Genomic DNA, 23,170 nt, shown 5'->3' on the forward strand with positions numbered 1-23,170 from the left:
TTTCTGATTCTGAGGCTAAACACGGTGGCTGTCCTTGTTCTGTTCTGTGTTAGCCAGGCAGTAGGGGAGTGGGAGTAGGAGAGACATTGGCTGCTCACGGGACCGGAAGAGTCGTGCCGTGAGTAGGAAATACATAGTAGTACATTTCCTAAAATTGTCATCTAACAGCAAAGTACGTCAATGTGGCATGAAGCTGCAGTAATACTGTCTGCTATATTTTCTATAAAAAAAAGACAAAAAGATAAGATTTTTGATCACTATAAGAAGATCAAATTCTTGAAAGTTAAGATTGCTCATGTACATCAACATTTGTCAATGAGAAGTACACCTAACATGCTGTGAGACCCTTTCCATCTTCAACAGCTGAAAGTAAATAAAGATAGAGCCCACAGATCCTACCTCACCACAAAGGAAATGCAAAAGGGCTCTTAGACAACTCTGGATAAGTTTTCATTGTTACTTCAGCCATTGGGATCCGTATTTCAGCCACCAGCACTAATAATGGCTGAGTGGGTTTCAGTTTTCCATGCAGGTATATTTTTAAGTATCTTTAGGTGTTGGGAAAATGGCTTGTATTTATAAGGGAATCAGTGAAAAAACAGTGAGGCGTGAATTAAATTAACTTGCCAGTAAACCGTAAAAAATGGAAACTGCGAATGTTGATCACTGTTACTAGTCACGTAGTTACCTCTCGTTTGAGTTCCTTTCTGTTCGTCCTTGGTCACAATCTTCTAGGAGTTCCCTGGTTACTTTGTGTTTTGTAAGTCTGGATTTTCATGCTAGGGAGGTCGTATATGAAAAATAGGAGTTTAGAGAAAATGCAATATTGATTTTATTCAACCCATATGCTGAATGAAAAAGTTATGGTCCATGCTCTGAAGAGCTCATAGTTTGGTGGCTAAGACTTATAATCAGCCAATAATAACAACATCCCCAGGTACCATTAAAGTAATAGGTTTTGATGAAGGGAACCTGAGGAGCTGGGGAAATTAAGAAAAGCTTCAGAGAGGAGGTAACATTTGAACTGAGTCTTAAAGATTTAATACATACTTGCCAGGTAGACAGGATAAGGGAGGCATGCATTCAAGAGAAGGGGAATAACATAAATAAAGAGAAAAAAAAAAAAAACCAGGAAAAGCAACTAGGTAGCAAATGAGGCTAGAGAAGGATTAGAACTAAAGTGTGGGAGACTATGTACTGTGTTAAGAGATTTAGCCTTATCATGTATCCAGCAAGGATCTTTAAGTAGGGAAGAACATTACCAAATTTTATTTTTAGGAAAGTTTTTCTGGCTACATGTGGAGAAATTGGAAGAAATTTTTGGCAAGAGGATTATTTAAGAGATTAATACAACAGTCCAAACAAAAAATGGTGTATACAGGCCTGCACTAAAGCAGGAGATTTTAGAGAATAGAGAAGAGGAATTGTGTTTAGGATAGATTGCCAAAGTAGAACAGACAAGACCTTAGTGCAAGTTCCACATAATCTAATTTCAATACTTTTACTTTTAACATTAGTGTAACACATGAGAAACTCAAAGGCAAGTAGGAGATGGTACTTTCTGCTATTTTTGAAGCATCTCCCAGTGTATCTATTATTTAGTACTTTAAGGCATGCAAATCTTTTTCAGAACTTGCCTACTTTTTGAAATTCTTCATATGTTAATAACGAATTCTAGGTACCAGCAGAATTTCTTAAATTGAAAAAAAAGTCGTTTAGACATAGTTTTTCTTTGCTACCAAACAATGTGTATACCCCTGTATTCATTATCACATATTGTACTTGTTAGCAGCTTTTGTTGTACCTCCAGTGTAGTGAATGTAATCTCAATTTAATTTGGACCAATAAGGTGTACATCCTGTCCTGAAACAAAGAGCTGTGGGGCCAAAATTCCTTGAAAAGAGGGAGAATAAAGGAGAGAAACTGTGCCCCAGGAATATGTCTGAGCTTTCTTCGGGTCCTTAAGTGAAAACTTAAATACTTTGTGTCCAGACATTTTCTGTTTAGTATATTCCTAAGCACAGACTCTTTGGTTAATGAACTTTCCTATTCTGTAACTTTTGTTTATAGGAACAAGGAAGAGTTTTGATCACTTGATATCAGATACAAAGGCTCCTAAAAGGCAAGAAATGGAATCAGGAATCACAACACCCCCCAAAATGAGGAGAGTAGCAGAAACTGATTATGAAATGGGTGAGAAACAAAGTTAATAATTGATATAGATCATTGAAAATCAGGTGGGAGGGTACATAAGAGCCATATTTGCTTTCCAGCCATTTCTAAGAATCTTTAGAATGAAATATTGAAACATTTACTTGTTCAAAAGATATGCAGTCCTTAAAATGACAATTGTGTAAAAAATAATCATATATATGATATACAGCATTGTAAACAGCTAGCCAAAACTTTTGTATAGGTGAATGATAATTCTGTAACGATGTTTGTTAAGTTAAAGAGCTATTGAATTTTAGAAGTAACATTAAAATATATTAGGTAAAGTGGTATCTAGTGTGTATATTTGATTAGTCCAGCTGATTATATTAATCTGTATCTTACTGCAGAAACTCAAAGGATTTCCTCATCACAACAGCACCCACATTTACGTAAAGTTTCAGTGTCAGAATCGAATGTTCTCTTAGATGAAGAAGTACTTACTGATCCAAAGATCCAAGCGCTTCTTCTTACTGTTCTGGTAAGAATTTTCACTTTTTGACGAGGCTTTCCCCCCCTCTTCAAGTTTTTGTTCCAGTCTATTCGAGGAAGTACTTCTACATTAAAAACATGAAAGGAAGGCCATCTTCTACTAATCATCAAAACAGATAACAATTCAGCCACAAAATAAAATGTTTTCTGTTTACTTCTTTCCGTCTTGGCAGGCTACACTGGTAAAATACACCACGGATGAGTTTGATCAACGAATTCTTTATGAGTACTTAGCAGAAGCCAGTGTTGTTTTCCCCAAAGTTTTTCCTGTTGTGTAAGTATCTCCTTTTGTGTATAACTTTTGTGTCTGTCTTCAAGTCAAATGTTTTATAAAAGCTTAAAGTATTGCCCAGTAATGTTCAATGCTTGTGGAGTGAGAAACATGAGATAATGGGATAGTGACTTTAGCTTAGGGATGGTGGATTTAATGGGGGATAAGACTAGTTTTGGCACAACAGACATTCGGAAAAGCACTTTTTTATCTTGCCGATTTTTTTAAGTGGTTCATAGTGATGAGCATTGTTCATTTCCTCTCTTAGGAGCAAACCATTAAACTGCTATTTTTAAATCAGCATACCTGTGTTGATTTCTTTTTCATTAGAGCTTTTGATTTATCCATAGCTAAGTGAAAACAAAATTGACCTCCTCTTTGAGAGATGAATTTTATTCTCTCTTAAGGGCTAAAATCATACTAGCTTCAAAGTGTTCTGAAAGAAACTCGGGAAATTCTCTTCCTGATCTAGGCTTCTATATAGTATCATTATTTCCTTATTTTTGTTTAATCTCATTTAAACATTTTAGAATTTTATATAGTTAGTTGACTCTTGGATATTTTTATTAATGAATGATAGGCTGGTTAGAAATAGTTACTTACTTCTTAAGTTTGAATTGGATCATATATTCCACCCCATCCTGATGACTAAAACCAACAACAAAAGAAACAAAGAAGCAGACACATACATTCATTACAGAAAATTTGGAAAAGCAACAGAAAGTAAAAAGCACTCAACTCCCTTCATTTTTATCACATGGTTCTGGGGAATATATTTCCAGGGTATATTTTCATTTAACTTTTCTTTAAAATGCTCTTCTGTTGACTTATTTTTTTAGGCACAACTTGTTGGACTCTAAGATCAACACCCTGTTGTCATTGTGCCAAGATCCAAATTTGTTAAATCCGATTCATGGAATTGTACAGAGTGTGGTGTACCATGAAGAATCCCCACCCCAATACCAAACATCTTACCTGCAAAGTAAATAAATGTATCGGGAGGAGGATGGTTGATGAACTTAGTAACATGTGCACTGTCGTAGAACGCACTGACTAAAGAATTCTTTATAAGGGATAGTCTTGTTCATACTTCTCTCCATGTGCCGTTTTCTGACTCTTTTAATTATATGTTCAATAAGTAACTGGTTGACAACATTTTAAAATTAAAATATAGTTTTATACTGATTTTAAGTGATTTTTAGTCTTCTTTGACACTTTCTAAAAAAATGTTTTCAATGTACATGTTGGTTTTATATATCATCAACTATGTAACTAATTTCTATTAAGATTAAAAGAATCTCATGCTTGTTATAAGAGTAACATTTGATTTGTTGCAGGTTTTGGTTTTAATGGCTTGTGGCGGTTTGCAGGACCCTTTTCAAAGGTAAGAAAATGTATTTTTCTCTGTTGACAAAATGAAAGTTTTTATTTATATTAGTGTGCTTGCTTTAAGAACACACAATATGTGGAAAACTAGAATGGTTCTTCATAATAGACACGTTATTTTTATAAAAATGCTTCCCCCACGGAGCCTTTCTAAGAGGCAGCACCTTTAACATGTTTCTATATTGGTTTTTATAAAACACAACTCGATTCAATTTATGCTTGACTTTTCAGGAGTACAAGAAGCCTCTGTAAACTTTCCTGCCCTCAATCCCTCGTGTATTTGATGATCCTAACGCACACACTTAAGTATCTTGTAATTAGGAAGAAACATTACCTATGATTAAAATCTACCTCATGACCTGAAAACAATGTTCTGTCATTTAAATCTCAACTTTTAAAAAATTACATAATGAAAAAAAAAATCTACCTCATGTGAACATTTTTCTTTCTAACCTTTTAGATTAGATTTATTCTTCTCAATATACTCTCATTTGTTCTCCAAATTGATTGAAGTTCCTTGAAGGCAGGACTTCTATCTCTCCCATAGTTCCTAGTGTAGTGTTGTTGATACGGGGGTGCTAAATCAATATGAATTATCTAAACCTTGTTCTGATTTTAAGAATTGGGAATTTATTTTGTTTAGTTATTACTGAATATCTCTGTATAGAAAGGCTGTCATTACAAAGTGGGCCTGAAGTCACAGAAATAAGTATATTATGCAGGAATTTTGTGTACTTTGATTGTCAGTAACCCTTTGAGCCCTTCATGGTGTTTAGTTAGTTGAATCTCTTAACTGGCAACTGGAATGATGATGCTCTCCACATTTTTTCTGTTTTGGAAACTTGACTAGACATCATTCCTCATAATCGTATTGCCTCAGGATTAATTTAGTCTTTGTCTGTGCATGGCTTTTAATAATTGCAGGTTCATCTGGAATCTGTAAGTGTAAGCCAAATATAATTTCCAGTTATAAGTCCCATGGTAGTCTATAAATATTACTCTACCTCCTTTTTTTTAATGATCTATAATACAAAGGAAGAAAATAGTAAATTAAGCCCAAAACAAACATTAAATTAACCATTTTTGGCTTCAAAGAGGATTTACAAAATAATAATAATAATAATAATAATTAATAATAATAATAATAATAAAAAGAATGGAGCTAAAATAATTTCCTATTTTCCATTACAGCAAACACAAATCCCAGACTATGCTGAGCTTATTGTTAAGTTTCTTGATGCCTTGATTGACACGTATTTGCCTGGAATTGATGAAGAAACCAGTGAGGAGTCCCTCCTGACACCCACATCTCCTTATCCTCCTGCAGTGCAGAGCCAGCTTAGTATTACTGCTAACCTTAACCTTTCTAATTCCATGACCTCACTTGCAACTTCCCAGCATTCCCCAGGTCAGTAAATGTAATCTTTATATAAATCTGAGCAATAATATTAATATACCAACATTAGGAATTCCCTTATCAGTTAATAGCAGATTTTGCTCTTTTTATTATGAGGTTCATTTTACATTTCTTCTTTACCTTGTAGCTGACTTGAATTTTGTTATTCTATAAAGCCTTTTAAACAGTTATGTATAAGATAGTAAAATATTTAGAGTGTTCACATAATATTCCAAGATTGATAAGTTAAGAGTTTGGGCAGAAAGAGTAACCTAAGGTACATTACCCTTGTAAGTGAACAGAATTTCCTTGCTAGAAATAGTAACCTTGCCCTCTAAGGGCTTCTTTGTCTCTGATACAGCCTACTGTATCCAGAAAACATACAAAGTATAGTATTACCCCACTTCCCTGCTGCCAGCAACAACTCAACCATCCAGAGACCAACCTGAAAATCTAAGAGTAACTAAACAACTAGACAAAAAAAGCCATCTCAAAGAAATAGCATCTTAAAGCCCGAAGCAGATTCCTTACAATGGAATTACTCTTAGGTCCAAGTGGAAAAAGTTATCAATTCAACATGCAACTAAGAGGTGGATACACTGAGAAATAATAGCTAATAGCTTGGGTGGGGCCGAGATACACAAGGTGGCAGAAATGGCAAACCTACAGAATTTTGGGCTCATTCATTTCAGAGGAATGATTTCATAAAACTCTGGTTGACCCTGGAGATGTTATTGATTATAGAACTAATGTCCTTATTTGTTTTGATAACAATGGATAATGAAGGAAAGCTTCCGCTATGGTCATGTTCTATTCAGAATGATACCCTTATAAATTTTTTATTTTTAAAGGTTTTGTGTTTAAAGTTTCATTATTTGAAAAGTTTACTTATGAAACACCTCTCATTCTGTAAGAAAAGTTACTGTATGTATATAGTTCTTTTAAGTGTTAGTATGAATTTTCTTTTAAAAGCCAAATAATGTATTTATAACTATTTTGTGATGTTCAGGATCCATAAATAGATTAAATCTCTGGGTTATAATCTCAGTTTTACATGAACATTTAAACATAAAGCTTTTAAGGTTCTGAAGAACTTGGTAATATAATATTCAATTCATATTATAAACCATTATAATAAGTAACTATATTTGTCTTTAAGCATTGGTCAGCAGAGGGAAACAGATTATTTGATCCAGCATTTATTTATCAGTCACCTTACTGCATCTAGTCAGGTTCTTTTTCTCTCCCTGCAAGAAATGACAGAAACCTGGTCACCCTTTTCTTGCCCATATAACCATGTTCCTTTGCCCTCTGTCACTTATTCCCTAGGACAGTGTTTCTCCAAATGTGATCCCAAACCAGTAAGTAGTAGCATCAGCATCATTTGTGAGCTTATTAGAAATGCAAAATGCTGGACAGGGCCTCACCCCAGACCTTCTGCACAAGGAATTTCAAGAGTGGGCTCAGCCAGCAATCTGTAATTTAAAAAACACCCCAGGTGATTTTTATGCACACTAGAGTTTAAGAAGTGCTGCCCTAGGGTATGCCAGTGGTCTTACCTTATAATCAGCATTTCAACTATTAAAACAAAGACAAAACTTTAATTTTTCTTTCTTCTAGATATTGCAGCCACTGGGTCCTTTCCCTCACCACCACTCCCACCCCTTAAAATCTTAATATTTTGGAGCTGGAAGTTATTTAGTTCTAGGCTCACGCTGTTGTGTGCAGTGGGGAGACTGAGGCTTAGAAGAGCTAAGTTAATTGCTTTATCACACAGTTCTTATCTAGAACCAAGGCCAGTGTTCTGCCACATTCATTGCTTTCTGTAGCTGTAATGTATCTGTCTTCCTGCCTTCCCTTTCCCTGTTTCTTTCATTTATTTGTTTATTTATTGCTGTCTCATTACTTCCATCAGCTTTACCTTCAGTCCACCACTGCTTTTCTTCTGTTGAGCTCTCTGTTTTCTGGGCTATTTGTTGTTTATAACATTGATCACAATGAGAAAATTCATAGATTCTGTCTATGTTAATCTTCTTGTTTTTAAAGTTTGGTTCATTTTGATCAGACTTTTGCCTCTTGGACTGCTAAAGTGGTGTTAAAGCTGTCAAAATGATTAGTTGGTTTTTTTTGTTTGTTTGTTTTTTATTTTTTTTATTTATTTTTTTTATTTTTATTTTTTTTACCCAGACTAATTGCTAGTGGAATTTCTGCCTATCTTTGCCCATTAATTGAGACAATAAAATGATCAGGCTGAGAATAAAGGCACCAGAACAGGTTCTCCTGCTAGTTGATTGTTTACATCCTGTATTGTTAGACTCCAGTTAGCCATATCATTTGCTTAAAAAAAAAAAAAAAAAAAAAAAAAAAGTCCTTCTCTGCAACCTCTTATTTAGAATTGTTTATAAAAATTGGAGAATAGCATGTGTGGTTTTGGTTACAGTTTTATATCAGTGGTATCACCTCCAGTAGTTCTCCAAAGATGCTGCTTGAATAGTCTACTATACCCTGGAAGCCTCTGACTATATTCAAAAGAAACTGAAGCTTTCAAAGTAATGGGATTAACTAAGTAGAACCACAGTATTCAGCATGTCCAGTCTCTAAAAAAAAAAAAATGTAAATTGTGTGTCCTTTGGTTTGCCAGATTATTTTACTACATGTTTTTGGACAAAAGGTTTATCTTTGTAATAGTGACTTTACTCTCTCACAAAACCCATTTTTATCTCTAAATTGTAGGCTCATCTCCATGAAAGGATCCTGATTTATCTCTGTAACTAATTTTTGTGTTTCTGTTATTTACCCTTATGGAATACTTTTCTAATAGGAGTTAATATTTTGTTTATAATTAGGTATACTGCTTTATATCTTTAGCTCCATGTAATCTTTTATCCTTATCTCCTCAATTTATGAAGCTGAGTTTGCTAATATCAGCGGGCTAAAATAAGTGATGAGTCTTATCCAGATTCCTGACTCAGTCCAGCATTTCAACTTTGCTATTTAGCTATGTAGAAACCAGAATATTTCCCTATCTCCACTCCCATCAGCCAAATCCCTGCAGAAATATTTAAAGAAGCTCTGTGTCACTCCTTGAAATGGATTTAAGTATGGTTTGCCATCAAATTAACATCAGTCTGCACCCAATCTACTGAGCTTTAAGCAGGTGAAAGCTTTGTTGCCCTGTGTCAGAAAGCAGAAGTTGCTGATCTGCACACAGCTCGGCCCTTTGCTGCAACTTTCCATGTCAGTACTAGACTCTGCTTTCCAAATCTGTGATGCTTAGTAGGATCAGCCGCTAAGTCATATTTTCTTTTGGATTCCAGCATTTTCTGCTGTCAAATCATCTAGATAAGAGATTCATTATCTCCCTCGCCCCAGGAATTAAACCCTACTTAAATAAAAAATTGGGGTAGTAATTCATCAGTCACCAGCTTTTGAGGAAGTGGTAGTCACTTCCATAAAGAAATTGTCTCTGAAAATGCATTCTTCTTGACAAATTGTCATAGCCCACTTGTCTATCCCGTTAGCACAAGGAGGACTGTTTTATAAATCCATTTTTAAAAATCCATAAATGACTGTCTTCTGACTCTCTCTCTAGTACAAATGGAACCTGACATCAGTGGAGCCAGTGGACTATATTCAGAGTTCAACGCATGTAAATTTATGTTAGATGTGGCCCTTTTAGCCAAATGGTCATAAAATTTTCCTTCTTCATATTTTCTCAAATGCCTCTAAGAGAATCCTGAAGAGAATTCATAACATTTATCCTATGATATATAAGAATATTTCAAATTTAATATTGCAGTCCATTATTAGGCCCACTATAGCTGAGCTAGACATGAATTGAAGAACCAGGATTAGAACCAGAAAATAAAACCCATCTACCTAAAAATGCTATAGATGGGACTTTTTTTTGTTGTTTAAGGCCAATCTTTGAGTGGTTCTCTTAGATGATGAGCAAAGAAGCCTTTAAAAGCCATATTTTGAATGCTTTATACTCATTTCATTTCAAGTATACATTTCAAATGCATTTTCCATGCATCCTCTTAGATATTAAAGGGCAAGTATACTGGAAATAAAAATCTCAATGACATTGTATGGACTTAGCACTCATTAAAAAGAAATTTAAAGGTCCATTTCCAAGTATTAAAATTTAATTTATACTCCGTCAAGGTCTTAATATTTTTCACACTGTAATTTGAGTCAGTAAACATTTGAACACATATTTTGTAGGTGTACATTAGGCCTTGCATTTAATATCAGAGACTGGTCATCAGAGACTTGACAGGTTTTGCCTATGGACCTTATTATTGGGTTTGGAGCTAGAGTTATTTCCTTCCGATCCATGTTGCTTAACAAATTCTATGTGTACACAAGTTCTTTGATTTTAAGGACAAGATTTATGCTATAGTGCTCTGTAGAAGATAAGCAAAATTCCAGATATTTATCTTACAAATATTCATTGTTTACTACATACAAGGGACTCTATTAGACCCAAGGGAGTAGGGGAGCTAGTAGGACATGATACCTGCCCTCAAATAGATTTCAGAGCAGTGAGAGTGGTAAAATGTACACAGATAACTGTTTGAAATCTTTTGTGGTACTCGTCATGTTGTACCTTGTACAATAACATATTCTGATAGTTAAAAAAGAGACTTGTTTGCAAGAATTGAGTAATAATTATGGTAGAAGTATATTTTTTAACTCAAAAAATGTGTGAGGTATGTATTATAATTTTTTAACAAAAACAAGCCTGTAGTCTATTTTAAATGTTTATTACTAGAAATCTGTAATTTTTTATTATTCGATCAACTTATTTTACTGCCGGTATTGGAGCATGCATTTTTAGAGCAAAAATATATTTAGTTGGGCTTTATTTTAAATTCACTTGTTTGAATTTATTTTGGGGCTGTGTCCTGGCCTCACAGTTATCCGATACTCACTTTGCTTCTGCAATTCAGACCTCTCTTCTGGAAGCTGAGAGTATCAACTAGGAATTATAAACATTCACAAACCAGTAGTGCTGACATCTGTGTGCACAGTGATAGTTCATCAAAACCATTTCTCTAAATGTATAGCACACCTCATTTATTGTGCTGCAGTTTATCGTGCTTCACAGATGTTGCATTTTTTACAAATTGAAGGCAAGACCCTCCACCAGCAAAAAGATTAAAACTTGCTTTATTGTGGTAGTCTGGGACTGAACTTGAGATTTCTCTGAGGTATGCCTATAGACTTAGCTCTGCGTCAGTAGCATTCCTAATATGTTTATCAGGTTTAAAATATCTCTTTCTTAGATGCTTATTTTGAGACTACTTAAAATCTCTGAAATGACTTGATTTTCTATTTTTTTTTTATTGCCCAGTATTATAGCAGAAAAATGATTTTAAACTAAGCAGTTGCTTATCGTTTCTGCTATTTTTTTAGCTCATTTTTAAGTTTAATTCTTGATTTAAACTAAAATTCTTAATTGTAATAAAGGTGCTAAAAAACACATCTATCTGTAAATTTGTAAGTTCTATTTATTTATAGTGTAATATTCAAGAAATTAATGATCAGAGTCAAAAATTAAAACCAGATTCCTTCCAAAAACCAGAGAATATAATAATTATCCAGTATCAAATCATATTTCACCCTTTTAAAAAAATCTTGTGGACATCACTCACTCTTGTTTCTTCTTCCATTCTGTGTCTGTGAAGCTTCTCTGCCTTGCTCTAAATCAGCAGTTTTCATGCAGCTGTTCCCTCATCAAGGTACTCTTTATTTTCATCATCTTTGCACGAAACACTGCTTACCCCGCACTCGTTCTGGGCACGTGGCATAAGACTTCATTTACCAGCCCCTGTAAGCACGGTCTGGCTTAGCACCTGAGGGACTAGTAAAGCCACTGCTTTAAGTCTAGGTGCTTCCTGGCACTGCAGGGCCATGTATCTTGTCTTGGTTAAGGAGACCAGGGATAAGGAGCTGCTTATACTCCCCCTGCACACTGAAGACGCAGTCCTAGCCTTGGCCAACAAAGGCAGATTAACAAGAAACTCCAGGGAAAGTTAATAATAGAGAAAGCAGGGTGTGTGTTTCAAGGAAGAGTTTTTAGTTTAGAAATAATTTGTTTTTCCCAAGTATAAAACCAACCCCAGTGTTTCCTTAGAAATTAAAGCTAGCCGTCCACTCTATCACCCATGTTTTTTAAATAATAATATAGTCTTTAGTTAGCTCTAAGGACAAAGAAGAAGAAATTGTGACACACGTGTGTAATTTATAAAAGATACCTTCTTTCTTTTACTCTTTATAATTATTATAGAGAAATATTAGACCTAAAAGAAAAAGAAGTATCAGCAGTTGATGAAAGTCCATTAAAAATTTTTTAATTCACATAGGTATTATTTTGTTTGTATATCTAGCTCAAAATACAGATATTTCTAAATATATATTTAACACATCTCCATGAATGTATTTACTATAGCATAAGAAGCTATAGTTTTTTTAAAAAAAAGCTATAGTTGCATTTTTGTCTAAGATTATTTTTTGTGCTTATTTACATTAGCTTCAGTAATTTTACAAATTCCAGTATAAAATTCAGGGTTTAAGCATTTTTAAAACTATTTCAGTTTATCACTTGGTTTATTTCAGGTATTAGGAGCGTCTTAATTCATATAGTAATTTTATCTATGTGCAAATAGTGTTCACATGGATTACCATATCTGATTCTTCTAACAACCCTTTGAAATAGGCACATCCGCTGTATCTTTAATACCCAGATTAAGAACTAGAACCAAATAAGAGTTCTGATCCAACCAAGACTCAAACCTGGGTCTTCTGACACGTTTGCCTCATTATATATCTGTAACAAATGAGCCTTCTGACATGTTTGCCTTCTTATATATGTAGTAAGACTTTTCTGACAGGTTTGCCATATTAAATATGTAATAAACTAAGTAATGCTGAGCCATTACCTTCTAGCGCTGCTGTGCAGGTGATGGGAGATTTGGATTATTATAAGTCTTTCGTTTGTGTTGTGTAACTTCTCACAAATTACCTAACCCGTTTCTTCTAAGCTTCTCAAGAATTAAAAAGGATTTAATCCTTTTATTATTTCATGAAAATATTAGGTTCCAGTTTGGTTGATTGTTTTGGTGTTTCAAAAACAGGCGAATTTTTTTTAATTAAGTGTTTTATTATTTGTCAGGCTGGATGTATATTCCTAGTTGTCAAAAGAAACAAACCCCGACACCTGCCTTCAAGGAACTCATGTTCCAGCAGAGGAGATAGACATGTAACTTGAACAACTATAATGTAATATAATATTTTTTTTTAATTTAATTGGCTCACTAAATTTTGGCCAAAAGCGCGTTTTATTTAGGATTTTATCTTTGTCTGGAACCACCACAATTCGTTAAAGCATAGTGCTTATTAATACACTGCTATAGAGAATTTCCAGCTTCTTCTGCCCTGCATGTTTGTAAGTGGCTGCATGTATGACCACAGCATATCTCTGGGGGAATTTAAACCAGCAAATTGGGAACACAGAAGTTTTTATCTATTTCATTTGGGGGGTGGCCCCTGGGTGTCTGTCATCTCATGAATTTTTGCTTTTGTGCCCACTGAGGTTCAGAAGAGAAAGACAGTGCTTAGGGGCATAAGAGAGACCAGAACACAAAGCCTTTGTGAGGCCTGGATGAGAAATGCACCGCCAAGGTCTGCTCACTAATCCCAAATATAGCATGTACCAGTGTAGGATGGAGTCTGTCTCCATTTGAGCAGTCTGGCTGATAATCTGAGAGTTTTTCCAATAGAATGTTGAGCCCAAATCCTTCACCAGCTTCTAGAGAGGTTTCTAGATTTAATTTTAGAGGGTAAAAAGAAAGAATACTGCCAAAATTTTCAAAAGTGAGAATGATGCTTAGAAGCCTGAATGCTATAACCAGAAACTAAGGTCATTCTGTTTTATGCAACTTGGCTTTTTCAAGAAGCTGTAATTTGGTATAAATATAATGTATATTTTTTAATTTTTTTTTTCACTTTAAGAAAAGACCCTTCAAGATGTTTATCTTAGCTTGTCCTTTGATCCTTAAAGTAAACCATCTTTGCTGTGAGATCGAACTTTGGAGTCACAGTCATGCTACATTTACCTGTGTGTAACTTGTAGAGTTTGTTAACTAAGTAGGAAGAAAACACACATACAAAAATAAGAACCGAATTGAGATTATAATTGAATTTGAGAGAAGACATCAACCTTTCACGTAGCATTGAAGCTTTGGGTTATGAGTGACAGGACTAAGTGATATTTTAATATTTTTAATTAAAAGAAACACATGCTCATTAGGAAAAAAGAAAAAAGAAAATTCAGCAAAATAGAAGAAAAACATCACCCATAATCTCACCATTCTAAAATAATCACTGATTAGTAACATTTTGGTGCATCTCTTTTCAATTTCTTTTCTTTACATAGTAGCAATCCTAGTATGTGTAAAATTTGATGGCTTTTTACCCTTAACATTTAACTGGAGATAAATAAGCATTTTAAATTTTTTTATTTAGAGGCCTAAAGGTTATCTGTTTAACAAAACAAAATGGAATATTCTTAACCTTCACCCTTACGACTTAATCTTTGTGACTACAATTTATATAATGTTAATTCTTTAAAATTTCACTAAGCAGGCCCTTTTCGTTAGACAGAATCATTGCCACCTTGCAGTGTAATGATTGCTTTTCCCCCAGAGTAAGCCACAGTCTAGCAGTGGCAAGGCTGCCATGGTTGCAGATTGCTGGCAGAAAACCACAGGCCCTCCTAATGACTGTCCACGCTGTGCCCCTCCTGATGGTCATCTCCTAATTAGTTCAAACCCTTTATCTTTTAGAAGTTCTACTTTTACCTGAATCTTATTTCCTGTTAAAGAAATAACCCCAGATAAATAACTATTAGACTTGAACTTGTAGGTCATGTGCAAATAAGAAATGGAAGGTCGTCTATGGCCATGCCACCCTGAACACACCCAATCTCGTCTGATCTCAGAAGCTAAGTGGAGCCGGGCCTGGTTAGTACTTGGATGGGAGACCACCTAGGATGACCAGGTGCTATAGGCATAAAAAATAAAAAATAAGGGATTGTAAACTGACAAGGTCCTTAAAATCTGTGAGGTCAACCAAGGGTTGCCTCACCTAAAAAAAATTAAAAAAAAAAAAAAAAAGAAATGGAAGGTCAAAGACACTGATAATTTTGTCATGGAGGAAGTTCAGATGCAGGAAGCTAAAAAAAATTTTTGGTCTTTTTCACTATATGGTACCACCCCCAGGAGATCAGAGTTTATATGCGTTTTGACTCTGAATTACAGCCTTCACATTTAAAAATGAAGCATTCAGTTCAACCAATATTATTGAAAAAGATATCAGCTATATCTTACAAGAAAACAAAAGTGAATAATATATGATCTTCACCCTTCTGAGTATTTGTACTCTAGTAGGAGAAATAAGATTTATACACAAGTTGTGACAGTATACAGGCAAAATGTAATAAATGTAAATCCCATCTAAAAGCAGGGAGGAAAAAAGAGAAAGTATTTCTGGCAGGAGACAGAAGACTGCGTCATGAAGGAAACAGAGATGGGAAATGTGGGTTGGATTTTTGTCTCGTAGAGATAGACAAGGCAATTAAAATATCCTGCACAAACAAGTTCAAAACATATTCAAGAGATGACGAGTCGTCGTCTTTCAATTTTATTTCTTTTTTAAATAGCTCTGGAGAAGATGCAAATCAGTATGCAGAAGGGAATAAAAATCATCTAGAATTCTGTTACCCAGAGAAAAGTTCTTTGAACATTGTGATGTGTTTTCTTCCATTCATCTTTCTGCATATATGGTTAGGTTAGAACACAACAGATTCGAGATGCTGGTTCACTGTGCTTGCCTCCTGAAGAGGTGTTACTGACGTATGTAATTCTATATTCACACTACCAGCCCAGTGTACTTTTTCATAAACAAACACTGGCAAATGCCCATGTTCTTTGACAAGTTCAAGACAGCAAACCTCTACTGAGCCTGTGTAAATTGTACCATGTGCCTATAGATTCTTTATGCTCTGAATTGAATTCAAAGCTGAATCCAAATGAAGGATTTGTGGCACCTTGGAGGAGGAGGTCATCACAAATATATTTTCTATTCATGAATCAAATAGATGGGTGGATCTATGTATATTTTCTAGAACCTAAATAGTTTTTTACTTTAAATGCTACTTTTTGTCCATAAGTGGAATTTTTTTCATTCTCAGATTTACTGTTCAAATGGTACAGATAAGAATAAATTTTAAAATTCAAATGGCACAGATAAGAATAAAGTAAAAATTACCTGAAATAACGCCACCAGAGATAACATATTAGGGCAAATGTTTTCCCAGCCCTTTTTTCGCCTCCTACTCCTAAGTTTTGGTCATCTTTCTGTATCAGTAAATATCAGTCAGTACTTTACATTTTTATACAAATCGTTAAAATGCTCTCCAGCGGTTTGCTTTCCCACCTGTAGTTATGCTAAAAGTGGGTATAATCTAATTATTTTTATTAATTTTATTGAAATGTAACAGAAAAGTACACAGATCACAAGTTACAACTTAATAAACTTTTAAGTAAACATGCTTAAAAATCCAGCATTCAGAGCCAGAAACAGAACATTACCAGCCCCCAAGAAACCACCCTCATTTCCTCCTTCTGTCACCACTTCCTCAGGGTAACCACTATTCTGTTACCTGTAATTTGTGATCTTTATTAATCTGAGAGGTAAACAGTATTTTGTTTTTGCTTCTGGTTACTGTTATGAAGTCATTACTTAGATTATAAAATTCATTGTAAGTTTTGGGAGATTTAATCTCCTCTGTGAAAGAGATAAATGGCATCTGTGTAAGAGGCAGAGCATGAAATGACTTGCCATAGTTGAAAAGGTCAAAGCAAAGATTCTACAGTATGACCTTTGTGATGTGTTATTTTCTCAGTAAATATTTGAGTTCCTTTGAGACAGGCACTGTGATTAAAAAAAAAAAAAGCGTCTGCCTTTGATTGAAAAAATAGAAAGAATATGCCTTTCTTTGAAATAACGAATTTCAGTACCTTTTGCAACTGGAGAGTATGTATATATTCTGTGTATAAACACCAGTAAGGATATGTGGCTAGAAGCTGACCTCTACTGGAAGCTTCTGGTATGATTTGGAGGAGGGATCTCTTGTCTTCCTTGGTGGCTGCTAGCCTTTCATTCAGCTCAAGCCTGCCTGCCTTGCAACTTCTTGGGTTGTTTTGTTTTGTTTTGTTTTCTTACGCTGTTTTTCTGCTGTGATAGCAAACTCCGCCTAACAAAATGTGAAGTTTTCTGTGTGACAGGATCTTCATGAACATTCTAGCAGTTGAGTATTAACAATTCTCCAGGTTGTATCTCGTACACAAATCACGAGATCCAACCCTGGAGCTTAACACCAGAGGAGAGAGAGTAACTGGCTGCTCTATTTCTCTCCAGGAATTGACAAGGAGAACGTTGAACTCTCCCCAAGCGCTGGGCACTGTAATAGTGGACGAACTCGCCATGGATCCGCAAGCCAAGTACAGAAGCAAAGAAGCGCTGGCAGTTTCAAACGTAATAGCATTAAGAAGATCATGTGAAGCTTTCTTTCTTTCTTTTTTCAAACAAACTTAACTTACACGGGCTCTCACTAGTGCCCCCTTCACGACCGTGCTGTGATGCTGCACTTCATGTTTTAAGAGCCCATCCTGTCTGCCATGTTGCCAGATGATCAACTCTTGGAAGCATTGCCTAAATTTAATGCTGCTTTTTCTTTAACAGTTTTTTCCTTCTAATTTCGGTGTGTCTGATTTAAGCAAGTGTTCAGAACAACCGCAAAGAAAGTGGGAGGTCAGGACACTTGAACTGAGAACATCCCAATTGTGAGAGAGGATGGATTCTTGAATACTGCTGCTACTGGCCAGCTATGAAAGCCATTTGCACAGAGCTCTGCCTTCTATGTTTTCCCCTTCCTCATCATACAAAGTAAAGTGTTAGTCTTATTTACACACTTTTCAAGATACAAGTTTATGGGAGAAATAATACTATAACCCCAATATTTAATCTGACTTTTAGCTGTGGACTTTTTTTTACCTTACAAAACTGAAGGAACCATAGAGTTCAAGCCTCAGAGACTCCACGCCATAAAGCCACAGGCGAGGTACTTTGGGGGGCGGAGGGATTTAGTGTTTTGTAGTGGGTTCTTAAGAAATACTAACATTTGAGTATTAGCAATAATTTCAGGAAAATAAGCATAACCACATATATCTTAACATCACTGAATTAAAGCGATAGGTTCTGAGGCCTTATCCAAACTCAGTCATCCAAACTAGTTTATTTTTTTCTCTAGCTGATTATCTTTTAATCTTTAAATATGCTAAAAGTTGTTTTTGTAAGCGAAAACTATACTAAGTATAGTAATTATACATTTTCCCCCACCTTTTCTTTCCTAAATAATGCTAAGCAGGGTAATCAGTGAACAAAGTGTTGAAAATTATTGTTCCTAGAAGGTAACTTTCATAGATGTTTGCATTAGCTCCATAGCAAAATGGAATGGTACGTGGCTTTGAGTAGCTGATGCTTTTATTTTGTTTAATAATTTTCCCAGAAACATGGAGTATGGTGTATATTAACAAAAATGCTTTTGATAAAATGTATTTTAAATGTCTTGTAACTTTCCCCCTCCCCTCCAAAAAAACCAGTAATCTCTTTAGCAAAACATTTGGGTCGTATATGATAGAATTTCATTTAATCACTGTGAAAAGATTAGTCAGCCTGAATTAGTATGACAACAGGGGACCGGAAGAGGTGCTGCTGTACTGAATGGTATGGGTTACAGTGGCATTGGAATTCCCATAGTAATGCAGTTTCTTTGTGGTACCTGGATAGTGCAAAATAATTCAGCTTCAGAGAGCGTATTAGTTATCTGGATGTTCCAATTTAAGACTAACCGTATTTATTACAAAAAGATATTATTCCCTACTCTCAGGTTCCCTTTATATGTTCAGATGTAATCGCTTTGGGAGGAGAAGAGAAACCTGGGGGAGGGGGGAGTTTCCTGTAGTGCTTCTTCATAAGTGGATTTCAGTAAATTAAATTCCACAGCTAAATCAATAAACAATGGTACATGTAAGTGTTCTGATTTTAATAATATAACACATTTCACATTTATCCACATAATAACAATGTAATATGTTAATGTAAATAAAATTGCTTTTGATATTCAGAAATATCAAGAATTTAATTTTGTTAATTTGTTTACAATCCTGGGAAAAGTAAGAACCATTTGCCAGAATAAAAGGGAAAAAAACCCTTAGTATTAATAGGTATTTTGACACAGAATTGTTGGAAAATTTTAAAGATGGGTGCAATTAACTAAACTTTTGTTTTTTAACTATTGTAGAGGCTGCATTAGAATAGAATGTTTATAATAACAGAACAAGTAAGACTATAAAGAAGCTTAGACTAGAACTGAGTTTAGAAATAGGTCATTAACAACCCTGTGCCAAGGATGCCAAGCTGCCATTAAGTTCCTCGCACAACCCAGTACTTCTGGGATGGGATTCACTTCTTGGCTCCTGAACTAAAAGGCAGATGTGATCCTTTAATCATTTTGGTTCCACGTTTTCCCTCTTTGTTGGTTGGTTTGGTGCATATGATGGTGGTGGTATGCTATTTTGCTTCTCCCAAAAATAGACTAACCTCCAAAGGTTTGCTGTTAAAAATATTGATCTTTCCATAAACAAGTTTTCCAAGGTATGATATTTCTTAAATTTATTCATTATTTTCCTCTAGCGTAATGAATGAATTCACTTGAAGTACCTCATGACATGATCAGCGTTGCACAAATCAAAATTGAGCCTTCTTTGAACTGCAAAAATACTTTGACCCATATATCCTGGGAATTTGAAAACTTACCAAGATTTAAAATTTTTATTGTCTAAAGAACTTCCAATTTTTGAAGAAAATCTAGCTTTCCAAGTAACTAAAATGAACATGAGAGAAATCTCTCACTAAAATGTGTCAAAAGAAATGAATTACTTTTTCAGGCCTCTCGTACCTATAATCTGTACAAGAAATTCTGAAGTTTAGAATAAGTTTCCTATTTTGCAAAATCTGGTGTAAATTCTATAAAGAACATTATAAGTCATTTATTTTTAGTTTGTGGGTGTTCCCCCTTTTTAAAGAGGAAAAGTAACTCATCACATTTTTGTTGTGGATAATCTACCTGTCTTATCACTGCTCCAAGTCCCAGGGGTGTGGTCTTGTTTGCCAACATGGAAACAGTTCACCAGCTTTGGGTGGGGGGAGGGGGAGGGGCGGCGAGTGCTCTGTCCTTCGCCACTCAGCACCTGTTCATCACTGGCTGCTGGCTCTGTGCAGGTCCTGAGCCTGGCACTGAGGACACCGCAGTGAATGGTCAGCTTCCACCCCCACAGAACGGGTGTTCCAGGGGTAGACAGAACAGAAGCCGGCAACCCTCCTTGCTTAGTGGCTTTTAGAGTTTTTCAGTTTTGTTTTGGCTTTTTGTTTGTTTTTTGGTTTTGTTTTTACGTTCCCCTCTCATCCCTCCCCAGCATCATGAGGCATGTCTTATTCAATGTTATGCAATGGACTTATACAAAAATTCACTCTTAGTGTCAGTCACATAATTTTTTTTAATGCAGTATACTCACCTGTAAATAGTTTGTGTAAAATTTGACAGAAAAGTATATTTACTACACTGTAAATACATGTGATGATATATTGTATTATTTTGCTTTTTTGTAAAGCAGTTGCTGTACATGGATAACAAACAAACATTTGAATATTCTCGTGTTAGTATTGTGAACTTCTTCCTGCGACTGCGTTACATCACTTAAAGAAAATGCCGTGTATTGTAAACTTACACTGTATATGATAACTTCCTGTCCTTTCCATTCGGACCTAAACGTTGGCAGTTCCCTTGTCTACAGCCTTGTTAACATTGTAAGGAGTTGTACGCCAGCAGGAGAAATGCCGCCCAACAGGCAGAATTGATCATTGCAGGAGAAGTTGTAGACATCTACTTCAGATCGTTGTTCCTCCTCACCCCTTTTTCCTCCCTGTGTATGTACTCCTCCCCCCACCTTTTTTAAGTAAAATGTAAATTTAATCTGCTCTAAGATGTGGGGAGTTATTTAATTTCTTCACATGCATCAGCTCTGTTTTCTCACCTCCCCCCACTCCTCACTGATCTTTTGAAACATTATGACCATTTCCTTTCTTGTATGGATGTCTTGGGTTCTCCACCCCACCGCACCCCCATGGATTTTTGTTTCCAGGACCTCTCTCAACTATAAGTAAAATAAGTAATTTTAGTGAAATATGTAGAGGAAGAAAAAAGTTTTCCTCTAGTCTCTTAGGGTTCCTGGCTGAGTCTGAAAGTTAAACTGACCAAGGCGGATTAACAGGAGAAAATCATACAAATGTATTTAATGCAAGTTTTATGTGACTGGGGAGCCTTCACAAGGAAATGAAGACCAAAGAAACAGTTAAACCCGAGTATTTCTATGCCAGATTTAATAAAAGAGTGGGCAGACATATAGAACTATGACAGGTCAGAGTATGAGGCGAGTGTAGTAAATGGGGAACTCAAGGCATGTTCCTTTCATCTTTGGACATAAGGGTGTTCCTTTCCTCTTGGCCCTTTCACAGAGGGTTTTATGTCCTGTTTCAGGGGAGAAGGGCAGGGGAAAAATCAGAGTGACTCAGCCTAAAATTCAGTATGCCAAGGTGCCATGTTTTGGAGTTGTGTGTCCTGGGCCCCATCAGATGCTTTTTTAGGGTCTGCCAAACTGAGGGGTGACTCTGTACTCTGGGGTAGGCTGAATCTGCTACTTTTAAAATGAGCAGCCAGAAAGGCCAGGACACCTGGAGACAGAGCCTTCAGAGGACACATGTCAGGACTCAGGGATCCTCCAGCTCTTCAGCTCCCCCTACGGAATCTTCTGGGACACTGCATGTGAAAACCCCGTAAAACTCTTCTCTGGAGCAGGTGCTGCGAGTTTTACTATCTTGTTTACCCCCATTATGTGGGCTACCCCCAGATAGAGAATCAAGCCTAGATTCTGTGGGCAGGACAGAGCTGACTCTTGGGAGGGTGACAGTGTCCAGCATTGAACAAAGGACTAAAAAAGACCATGAAACAGATAACCTGCAGGTCAGAGGCAAGTGCTGGTCTGTTTATAGGAAGGCTGAGAAAGCAAGGGTATCTCACCTGGAGGGCTGGCTAGTACTCTCTGGGCCCATCCACACCTCCGACACAAAGGCAAACTCCCTAGGGTTGGAGTCCTGGAGTGGCAGGGGAGAAAACAGGTGATTTCCCTGGCACCCAAGCTTAAAGACCCCTGGAGCAGAGAACTGAAAATCCAAGTGCTGCAAATACCTCAAATAGCTGTCTTTGCCCTGTGGCCTGAAGCATTGTATTCAAAACTAGGGATACCTTTGGGGTATTGACCCTCTGTCCCTAGGTAGTTAGCTCCTTGAGGTCATGGACCATACGATTTATCTTTATGGGGTCCCTGTGCCCAGGGTTTGCCTGTACAGAGTTTTGCTTTCTGGGACGCCCTCAGGCTAGTTTGGGGTTTTGAACCACATGGCCAGAAAAGTTAGTTCCCATGGAAGATTGGGGAGGGGCATGAGATGCTGGAAGAATAATAAAAACCTTTAGCCAAGTGGTATCACAGTGTTCCTCTTTTTCTAGAAAGCAGCCCAGCACCCCCTGCCCCCACACCACCGCACACCCCAGGCAAGCCCCTAATGGTGGCAGGCATCTTAGAGCATTTACCCTCACCCCTAATTTTCCCTGGGTCTCTATCAGTGAACCATCTTAGCCCGATCACTGCAGATCAGAACAGCCTTGGACATAGCAACATTCAAATTCTCAAGGGCACTTAACAGCCCCAAGTGATATGCCAGGCAGCCTCTCTTTATTAAAAACTCAGTCTTCATACTGAAGTTAGTTCCACTTAAAACCTTTTTAGCTGCCAATCAAATAAACCCTTTTGAACGGTGATTGTTTCTGTATCTATGAGGCCATACTATAGAAACATGGTCCTTGTTGGTTTGAAACTCTCCCATTTTGTTCCTTAAAAATACTGGCTAATCATAAGTGGAAGTGTCATAACATTAACCAATCAATTTGGCTTTTTGCAAAAGTGCCTTCTAAAAATCCATATATACTGTGTGTATTCATTTATACATACATACATACATACCTCCATGTATATATGCATATTTAAAGTTCCCAAAGCAGCTTTATACATTTTACCTAAATTGGGCTGAATTACCTTTATCCTTTTTGAATTACAGACATATCTCATTTTATTGTACATGGCTTTACAAACTGAAGGCAAAACCCTCCA

The 23,170-nt window shown here is 36.1% G+C and overlaps 1 protein-coding gene and 1 pseudogene across 12 annotated transcripts in view; both read left to right on the forward strand.

Annotated features, from left to right (window-relative positions):
- NF1 (neurofibromin 1) overlaps nucleotides 1-20,924 on the forward strand; it is a 208,471-nt gene extending 187,547 nt beyond the window's left edge. For 8 of the 12 annotated variants that reach the window (XM_016119150.2, XM_036222971.1, XM_036222961.1 and 5 more), the window contains 7 exons: nucleotides 2,071-2,193; nucleotides 2,562-2,692; nucleotides 2,877-2,977; nucleotides 3,814-3,956; nucleotides 4,312-4,358; nucleotides 5,552-5,768; nucleotides 17,244-20,924. In XM_016119150.2, the coding sequence (XP_015974636.2) occupies nucleotides 2,071-2,193; nucleotides 2,562-2,692; nucleotides 2,877-2,977; nucleotides 3,814-3,956; nucleotides 4,312-4,358; nucleotides 5,552-5,768; nucleotides 17,244-17,386 (905 nt within the window). In that variant the 3' untranslated portion in view covers nucleotides 17,387-20,924. Of the gene's footprint in view, nucleotides 1-2,070; nucleotides 2,194-2,561; nucleotides 2,693-2,876; nucleotides 2,978-3,813; nucleotides 3,957-4,311; nucleotides 4,359-5,551; nucleotides 5,769-12,936; nucleotides 13,044-17,243 lie in introns of all 12 variants that reach the window. The other 4 variants (XM_036222967.1, XM_036222963.1, XM_036222972.1 and 1 more) reach the window with 4 other exon arrangements.
- LOC118604638 lies at nucleotides 14,716-14,834 on the forward strand (annotated as a pseudogene).
- Nucleotides 20,925-23,170: the final 2,246 nt, after the last annotated feature.

This window comes from Rousettus aegyptiacus, unplaced genomic scaffold (assembly GCF_014176215.1).
Source record: "Rousettus aegyptiacus isolate mRouAeg1 unplaced genomic scaffold, mRouAeg1.p scaffold_m13_p_6, whole genome shotgun sequence".
NCBI classification, from domain to species: domain Eukaryota; kingdom Metazoa; phylum Chordata; class Mammalia; order Chiroptera; family Pteropodidae; genus Rousettus; species Rousettus aegyptiacus.